Source organism: Micropterus salmoides, unplaced genomic scaffold, assembly GCF_014851395.1.
Source record: "Micropterus salmoides isolate LMB-PRFRI ecotype aquatic unplaced genomic scaffold, ASM1485139v1 Ms_hic_scaffold_10, whole genome shotgun sequence".
Classification (NCBI taxonomy): Eukaryota; Metazoa; Chordata; class Actinopteri; order Centrarchiformes; family Centrarchidae; genus Micropterus; species Micropterus salmoides.
The window spans coordinates 9503761-9513541 of record NW_024040041.1 but is presented as its reverse complement, the minus strand read 5'-3'; the positions used below and the strand labels follow the sequence as shown (position 1 = coordinate 9513541).

Sequence of the window (9781 nt, the reverse complement as noted above, 5' to 3'; positions counted from 1 at the left end):
ACCACAGCACTCTTAGGTGAGCAAAAGTAAAGGAACAAATAATCTTAAAGTAAATAACATTTAATATTTTGTGGCGTAACCCTTGCTTGCAATAATTGGCTCAAGCCTGCAACCCATCGACATCACCAAACTGTTGCATTCTTCATTTGTGATGCTATTCCAGGCTTTTACCGCAGCTTCTTTCAGTTCTTGTTTGTTTAGGGGTGTTTCTCCCTCCAGTCTCCTCTTAAGCAGGTGAAATGCATGCTCAATTGGGTTAAGGTCATGTGATTGACTTGGCCAGTCTAAAACCTTCCACTTTTTCCCCTGATGAAGTCCTTTGTTTTGTTGGCAGTGTGCTTTGGCTCATTGTCCTGCTGCATGATAAACTTCCTCCCGATTAGTTTCAATGCATTTCTCCGTAAATTGGCAGACAAAATGTTTCTGTCCACTTCTGAATTCATTCTGCTGCTACCATCATCAGTTACATCATCAATAAATATTAATGAGCCAGTTCGAGAAGCAGCCATGCACGCCCAAGCCATGACATTACCTCCACCACGCTTCACAGATGAGCTTGTATGCTTCATAAGCAGTTCCTTTCTTTCTCCACACTCTGGCCTTTCCATCACTTTGCTAGAGATTAATCTCGGTCTCATCAGTCCATCAGATTGTGCTCCAGAACTTTTGCGGCTCATCTCTCACTTCTGTGCAAATTTTAATCCATCCTTCTGATTCTTCCTGCTGATGAGTGGTTTGCATCTTGTGGAGTGGCCTCTATGTTTCTGCTCTCTGAGTCTTCTTCCAACAGTGGATTGTGATACCTTCACCCCTGCACTGTGGAGGTTGTTGGTGATGTCACTTACTGATGTTTTGGGGGGTTTCTTCACAGCTCTCACCATATTTCTGTCATCAACTACTGTTGTTTTCCTTGGCTGACCTGTTCGACGTCTGTTGCTCAGTACACCAGTAGTTTCTTTCTTTTTCAGGACTTTCCAAATTGTTGTGCTTGCTATGCCCAATGTTTGTCCAATGGCTCTGGTTGATTTTCCTTCTTTTCTCAGCTTGACAGTGGCTTGCTTTTCTCCCATAGACAGCTCTCTGGTCTTCATGTTGGTTTATCCTCTTTAACAGGAAATGCAGTCTTTATAGGTTTGAACCAAGGATAAAAACTTAGATTAGTCATGCAGAGCTATTTAATGTTTGGACAATCAACCTAAAAGGCAACATCTGGGCAACAAGAAACATCTGTCAGTCACATGTTCCAATAGTTTTGCTCACTTGAAAAATGGGTGGGTTCAAACAAAGGGTGGTAGGTCCTGAGTTGTTTAACACATCTAGATGTGAATACCAGGAAATGAGAGCTGAAATTCTGAACTCTTGTCTCATCTTTTGATCTTAAACCCAAATGTATTCAGTGAACAACAAAACAAAGTAATTTGCCTTACCGTTCAAATACTTTTGGAGGGGACTGTATTTCTCCCTTTTCGGTTTCGGGACAGCGCAGATATTATGCTGTAGCAGACAAAAAATGCAATTTAATTTCATTTTTACTTTAAAAGAGAGAAATAGTGCAGCTCAGATACAAAAAAAGGACCGATGATGTCAATCTTCTGTGCGGGTGGGGCTTCCCATGCAACCAGCCAATCACAGTAACTTCCGCTCAACAACAACAACAATAACAACATAGCAGTACCGTTTCCTACGCGCAGTTGTATAAATTGAACTTAAGTTTAAAGTTGTTACACCAAAAACACTGCTTGTTTTGATATTTGACTATTCAATAAGCGACATTTTCTTCATCCAGTGAGCGTTAGTTAGTTATTTGGCCGAAATATAGGGCGCTTCGGATAACGTTAAATCTACGGTGGGTTTTCAAGCAAGCAAGGCCTGCACCCGTAACGATAAGCTAAAGCTAGGTAAGCTCTCCGAGAAAAACTGATCTAAAAGACACACTAAATAACTATTTCACCCCTCGTAGAAAGGCGCGTGTCCTCAAAATGAGAGGTTCGTACGGAGACAGAGATCGAGACCGAGGCCGTGACAGAGGGTAAGCAGCTAAAAGCTAACGCTGTCAAATAGCATGCGAGCTAATGCTAGAGCAAACCGTTGATGCGTTTGTTGCATTAACAGCGATAGCATTAATGTTTTAGCTCAGGAAGGTGTCGTAAAGCTACATACACAATGTACATCTCATGTCATGTTGCAGAAGCCCTCGTTTCGGGTCCAGCAGAGGCGGCCCGCCGCCGGGTAGGAAGTTTGGGAACCCTGGGGACCGTTTACGAAAAAAGAAATGGGACCTGGATGAGCTTCCCAAGTTTGAGAAGAACTTTTACAGTGAACATCCAGAAGTGCAGCGAATGAGCCAGGTATTCCTGAAATATCACAGGAAACCACCTAATTTATACCTTTGAGGCATGAAAAAAGAGTTTTAACCAGACTATGAACATCAGTGTATGCTGTGTAGTCTGTGTTGGTTTCACACAGTCGGCTGCTTTCTTGTGCTTTCAGTATGATGTTGAGGAGTATCGCAGTAAGAAAGAAATCACGGTTCGCGGTTCAGGCTGCCCAAAGCCTGTCACCAACTTCCATCAGGCCAAGTTTCCCCGTAAGCACATGGATATCTACACATGAAAAACTGTGGTACTACACAATTTGTTGTTACAGAAATAACCAGATAATTTGTTCTTCCTCTCCATCTAGAATATGTTTTGGATGTACTGATGCAGCAGAACTTTAAGGAGCCCACAGCCATTCAGGCACAAGGTTTTCCTCTGGCCCTCAGCGGAAGAGACTTGGTGGGCATTGCTCAGACTGGCTCTGGGAAGACTTTATCGGTGAGACGCACATCCCTCTACCCCTGTACTTGCAAAGACGAATACATAACACACTAGTGAATTACACAGCAGCTTAATCCACTGACTCTCCCCTCCTTTTCTTTCTTCAGTATCTCCTGCCTGCCATTGTACACATCAATCATCAGCCCTACTTGGAGCGTGGCGATGGACCCATTGTATGTGAAGGGAAAAGAATAATACTTATCACTGAGTAGTCTTTGCTTTGGGATGTCAGAGTTTACAAGAATTATATTGAAATATCTTAACACAACATTAAAGTGTCTAATAGACTAAACATTAGATAGTTATGGCATTGTATGTGTGCTCTGCAGTGCTTGGTTTTAGCCCCCACAAGAGAACTGGCGCAGCAGGTCCAGCAGGTGGCGTATGACTATGGAAAGTCATCCCGCATTAAAAGCACTTGTGTGTATGGGGGCGCTCCCAAGGGACCCCAAATCCGAGACTTGGAGAGAGGTGAGGACTATTTACTGTTTGGATTAGCACTGTTTTGTCTCAAATCTTTTTTGTAGTTGTCCAAATCAGCTGAACAATTGTTTTCATTGAAATCCACATTGGATTAGTATGTAATTATTGGTAGTATGTAATTATTGGTTAGTTATAGTTTCATTATACAACACAATGAAACATACTAAGTTTGTCTCTCCTAGGTGTTGAGATCTGCATTGCCACTCCGGGTCGTCTGATTGACTTCCTTGAGGCTGGTAAGACCAACCTGCGACGCTGCACATACTTGGTTCTGGATGAAGCTGACCGCATGCTGGATATGGGTTTTGAACCACAGATTCGCAAGATTGTGGACCAGATCAGGGTACAATATAATATATTTGTTTTTGTAGAAAGTAAATTATAATATATTAATAATTGTCTCTTAGCAGCAGAGAAAAGTCCTGCTTTGATGGCTTATGCATTATGTTTTTGTTAACTGAAGCAGTCATTTTAGTACCTGTCATTACTAGTTTTTGCTTATCTGGTGTGTTCTTTTCCCAGCCTGACAGACAGACCCTGATGTGGAGCGCTACCTGGCCTAAAGAGGTTCGCCAGTTGGCAGAGGACTTTCTGAAAGACTATGTCCAAATCAACGTTGGAGCACTGGAACTTAGTGCCAACCACAATATCCTTCAGATAGTCGATGTCTGTATGGAGAGTGAGAAGGACAACAAGTAAGAGGCTGGTCACACAGCAGATCTTTCTTTTCCCTCTTTGGTTTATTGCAGTTTGTTTGTATTGGTTAGGGCCCTTTGTAGGATTCCTTTTTACTGGATCTCTTTCCCGCACCTTTTAATCCTTAATTTATGATGATGGCCTTTATTTTGTGAAGCAATAAGTGAGATGAATATACAGCCATTTTGTTTCCTCAGGTTGCTCCAGCTGATGGAAGAGATAATGGCAGAGAAAGAGAACAAGACCATCATTTTCGTGGAGACCAAGAAACGATGTGACGATCTCACGCGCAGGATGAGACGTGATGGGTGGGTTCATGTCGCTGTTATGATTACACCCCTGCACACCCTCAAAAAGAAGACTTTCAAGCATAATGAACTTATCCCAGCAGTAGTGATTTATTAGGATTCTATACAGTTTGGTCTGTGCAAATTTTATGATGCAAGATCTCATGGCCACGTTAGTCCTGTGGCTTACCCAGAGGTCTTTAGGAATGGGAAGGAGTGCTTTTTTTCCCGGGGATTAATAGTGGATCATTAAAAAAACTTAAAGCCATAGTGATGTTAACTGGTTAAATCTACATAGTCATTTATATAACAGGTTGCTTGTCTCTCTTCTAGGTGGCCGGCGATGTGTATTCACGGCGACAAGAGCCAGCCAGAGAGAGACTGGGTGTTATCAGGTACAGTAATAAAACATAGTGACTTGTATTGTAGTATTGTTCCCTTTTCTTTGATGTTGTATCTTTTGTAGATGATGTCCAGCTCTTAATCATCTATTCTTTGTCTCGTGTTGCAGAGTTCCGTAGCGGCAAAGCTCCCATCCTCATCGCTACTGACGTGGCCTCGCGTGGTCTGGGTATGTCCTGTGTGCTCAAGTGCAAAGCAAATCATTTCTTCAGTGTAACCACACACAAGATGTCCAGTAATAATAACAATGGACATTCTATATATTGCTCAGACTGTTCACTGCATGTTTATTTACAGTAGATTTAGGATCAAAAGTCAACCGAAGACGTACAGATTTGCTTTTGTCTCAAAAACCACGTGATGCTTCTCAGATAAAATGTGTATCTAAGAAGTATATCATATTTGAAGCTGGGTTTCATGTGGAGATTTTATCCACTTTGCTCTATTAAAAACACTGAACATAAGAATGATGTTGAATAAAGTATGAAGATGTAAGGGGTGAGGCTAGTGAAGCAGCCCCTTACAGGATGGCAATCAACCTTTAACCTAATTCTATGTTCATTTGTTTTCTTTTCATTTTGTTTTTGTTTGTTGTTTCCAAGTCTCTTCTCCGGCAACTAGAAGCACACAGGCCCTCTGGAGCCTGCAGCCGGACCTAGGCATGACAAATCGAAAGCTGACTTGGGGAGAGAGACGGCCTGATTAATCAGTCCCAGACACAGCCATCACCGCTGAAAACCTAGAACAGAGCCCACAAACAAAATGCTCCCCCCTTCCAGGACACTGGCTGCCTGGACGACAGGTTGGGGGGGGGGCGAGCGCGGGGTGCTGCTGGGCTTCCAAATTTGATCGTAGGGTCGGGGGCGGCTGTCAGGTTAGAGGGCGAAGAGGGGGGTATGGACGAGGGTGGGCTCCCCTCGGCCATGCCATCATCACAGTGATGCACCACAGCATTTGCTGATCAAATTAAATCAGACAGTCAGAGACGTTTTGACAAAGTTTTCAACATCTGTGTATTTATTGTGATGGGACATGGATTAAGACAACTTTCCTGCACAGTCCTTGAGAAGATACATTTCCATTCCCAATTACAAACTTTGGAAATCAAATTTTCACCTAAATTGCTCCTGCAGATAATACACTTTGATAGATTATGCTGAGATACAGTGGTGCATTACAAGAAGACAGAGAAAGAGACAACTGCCAGGAAGTGAGGGTGGAAAGCGGCCAAAGCCGGGCATGGACGGCTATACTGGAGGCTCCCCTCTGAACTGCCCCCTGATGCCAGCCCCTGACACCCCCCACCACTGGCTGTGCCGGCCGGCCTCTCCCTCTGCGGACGTCATGTCTGGTCCTGGCTGGCAGGAGTCCTGGCCTGGAGGAGCCACCTCTCGATTTCCCCCCCTTTCACTGTCTTTTCTTTAACTCGATCTCTCTGCTGCTCTCACACATCATCTGTCACTTTCTGTCCTGGTCATCACTTCTCTCCTTCTTTTGCTCATTTCTTAAATGTTTCCTTCTTTCTCTCATTCATCTCTTTTCTCTAGCTCTTTCCACTACCCTCCTGCCTTCAACCTATTATCCCAGTCTCCTGTTATCTTCTTGGTGTTTTCTTTAAACCATTTCTGACCCCTGTCCTTTTTGTCCCTTTGCCTATCCCCAAATCTACTGTGTGTTCTGCTTTTATCCCCGCCCCTCAAATGCCATTTTGTCTTTGTGTACATCATACTTGACCACCAGTCCAGTCTGTAAATACCTCACCAGCTCCTGATGACTTGCTAAATCACTCCATAAGGACTAGTACAAACTGTCAGGACTCAAAGTCCCTGGCAGAACCCACTCTCAGATCCCTCTGACAGAAAGCATCCACGTCTTCTCTTTAGTGTCTGTTTCTTGTTACTAAACTTGAAAAGTTGGGCTCGTTGATGTCACTGTCTTTGCAAGTGACCTGGGAGGCATTTGGAACAAGCCGCGTCAATCAAAGACCATCAAAGCCCTTAAGAAAATCTACCACTTCACCACATTAAGATACTTGTCACTGCCACCCACTAATGTAAGAAATGGTAGAGTAGGGACTTAAGATCCTTGAAGTGTACATGAAAGGATCCAGTAGAGGCCTCTCCACCCATCACCTTGTTCTAGAAATCGCATAAACAAAGCAGTAATGTCTCCAGGTCAAAAAAGGCTGGATGACACGAAGAGGCGCAGATAGAACTAGAGCAGGACTGCATCCCAGCGCAGTCCAGCTGGAGCTCTGGCTCAGACTGTTTCCAGCTTTGGGAGTGTTGTGGAGGAGTGGCGAGGTGGGAGAAGGGACTGCTTTTGTCCTCTGCGCTCTCCTCCTACCCCTGCAGACCTCCCAGGACTGGTGATGGGTAGGGCAACAGAGGGGTCACTTTGTAAGCCATCACTAAATCTCTGATACAGGGTAAGTACTGTACCCCAACCACCCCCTCCCCTTTCCTCCGCTCCCCTCCCTATTTTCTTGTCCACCAGTCTTCATCATTATGCTTCCAAAACAAGACTTGTTTTCCTCTGATCAGCAGTGTTTTCTGAGCCCTTTGTCACTTGTAATGAGAAACAGACCTCTAATTTGTTTTTGAACTTAATTTTTTCCCCTGAAAGAAATTCTTAAACCATTAGTCAGCAATCCTTTTAGACCGCTGAATCTGTCTTTTACTCAGTGATCACCTGGTGGTCACTTGCCTCTTAAAAGCCCCCCCCCCCCCCCCCCTTTTTTTTTTTCTTTTTTCTTTTTTTTTAAATTTCACTTATTTTCCAGATTATTCAGCAAACCACTAACTTTTTTCATCACATAATTCTGTAGCTCTGGCTGCACGTAACTTATTTGCACGTGTGCAAGCACTTTATTGCTAAATAACTGAGGCCTGTTTTGTAATTGGCATGGTAAGTGAATTCATGTTCTAATTGTGTATTGTACAAATAGTTGATCCTAACAGGTAAGTGATTCTTTCAGAGGATGATGTCTTGCAGGTATTGTCTGTCTGAATGTTCCCAGTTCGAAAAGCACAAAACTTAAAATAGTGAATTGATTAATTCATTTCACCACGAGTGTCAGTTTTGTTCTGACTTTCGTGTTTGTCTTTTCCATCCCTGCAACTGATCCCATCGCACCACCTCCTCTCAATCCAACTGCTGCATCAAATGTCAAGATGTTGAGGATGTCAAGTTTGTCATCAATTATGACTATCCCAACTCATCGGAGGACTACATCCATCGGATCGGCCGCACAGCCCGCAGCACCAACAAAGGCACCGCCTACACCTTTTTCACTCCGGGGAACATCCGCCAGGCCCGCGAGCTCATCCGGGTGCTGGAGGAGGCCCGGCAGGCCATCAATCCCAAACTGCTCCAGCTTGTTGATAATGGACGTGGTGGTGGTGGAGGTGGTGAGGGACACTTATTGCTGTATTAGATAACTATAAACTTTATATGGTAGCTAAATAATTTCGCTGCTGAGGAATCTGTTTTGAGTTGGTAAAGAGATTTTCTAGTTTGGGGAAATATCTGCCTGCTCTGATGTCTCTAGTATTAGCGTATTGTGAAAAATGGGACAAAACAGTTTAACATGAAGTGTACATGACTATGATTAAGAAGCTTTAGTGCTTTATCCCATTAACATAGTTTCTAGTCTGATGGGCCAACATAGCAGATTGATGGCAGTTTGTCCTCTCTCCTCCTCTATCCTTTATTTCCAGGTGGCCGTCCTCGTTTCCGTGGCAGCTCCACTTCTAACAATCCAAACCTGATGTACCAGGACGAGTGTGACAGGAGAATGCGTTCTGTGGGTGGCAGCACCAAGGACAGCCGCGGCAGCAGCAGCAGCTATGGACGTGAGAGCCGTGGAGGGAGCAGCCGGGACGGGGAACGCTCCTCCTCATCTTCCTCCTCTTACAGAGATCGCAGCAGCAGGGACGGAGGACGCAGCTATGGCTCCAGCTCCAACTCATACGACCAGTACCAGAATAACAACAACAGCAGCAGCAACAATCAGTACAGCAGCTCCAGGGCCAGCTCTGGGTCGGGGGGCGTTGGAGTGGGGCAGGCCCCACCTCCTCCGTCGGGCCCCCAGCCTCTAATGGCCCAGCAGTTCAACCTTCCCCAGCCCCCTATGATGGGCCTGATGGGGCACTCGCCGTTCCAGTTTGCTCCTCCACCGCCTCCATCGGGCAGAAAGTAATGTGATCTAAGCATCAGTCTCTCACACACACTCACACACACACACACAGCACAACACACACCATGCCCTGTCACACAGACAGTCTCAACATCTGTAAGAAATCTTGATCTTTGTGAGGGTTTTCTTTTTGGCAGTCGACCACTGTAACATCAACATGCTAGTTATCAACTTGTTTGGGTTGCAACACATCAGTGCATCGTGCTTTTCAATTAATTTTTTCAACATCAAAACATTTAGACTGCTTCTCAGTTTGTTTATGAAGTAGGCAACCCTTTTTGTTTGAACTTTTTCCTAAAAAAAAAAATTATATTAATATTTAGTTTGAGTGTCTTTTGAAGTTTGTCAAAATTCTCTTTAAGTGAGCTGCTACAGAAGGTTTCCATAGTATCTGCTTTTCCCTTTAGGTGTATCAAAGGTAGGTGATTTAGTTCATTCTTGTATGAAAGATAGTTTTGTTTTAGGTTCACTATCTTTCATTTTGTGTTTTTGTACTTTGTAAGCCACAAGATCCATTTGAGTTGATTAAAGAAAAACATGGAGATCCTGGTGTATCTTGAGAATTACGTGTTTCTACAAAAGCGATTCCCCCTCTTCTTTCAAACATTCTCTGAAATCTTTTTTGATTTTATTACATAGATGTATACTGTAGATGTTAATTTAGGCCTTTCAGAGGCAACTCTGCAAGGACTTTGTCACAACAGCAAGCATGTAAAGGAGCTTTCCCCCCCACATTTACAAGTTTGTGGTCACTGACAAATCTCCTGAGACTCACCATAGATGACCTTATTCAATTGATCACGTGTGGTCAAGTCTTTGCAACAGCGAGGATTGAGATTTTCCTGTTATATAGTCTTTTTACAGTTTGTTTAATAAAGCTCTTCCATGTATCACTG

At 43.8% G+C, this 9781-nt stretch overlaps 1 protein-coding gene across 2 annotated transcripts; it reads left to right on the top strand.

Moving 5' to 3' along the window:
- Positions 1 to 1629: 1629 nt before the first annotated feature.
- Positions 1630 to 9772, top strand: LOC119884578 (probable ATP-dependent RNA helicase DDX17). Of its 2 annotated transcripts, XM_038694973.1 has the most exons (14): positions 1630 to 1846; positions 1961 to 2029; positions 2189 to 2348; positions 2491 to 2587; positions 2683 to 2816; positions 2927 to 2992; positions 3149 to 3290; positions 3485 to 3645; positions 3825 to 3997; positions 4196 to 4306; positions 4619 to 4680; positions 4797 to 4856; positions 7861 to 8097; positions 8407 to 9772. In XM_038694973.1, exons 2-14 carry the CDS (start codon positions 1980 to 1982, stop codon positions 8886 to 8888), a joined length of 1935 nt encoding a protein of 644 aa, XP_038550901.1. In that variant the 5' UTR covers positions 1630 to 1846; positions 1961 to 1979; the 3' UTR covers positions 8889 to 9772. The 2 variants fall into 2 exon arrangements, with proteins under 2 accessions (XP_038550901.1, XP_038550894.1); XM_038694966.1 differs by having other exon boundaries at positions 1630 to 2029.
- The last annotated feature ends 9 nt before the right edge of the window (positions 9773 to 9781 follow it).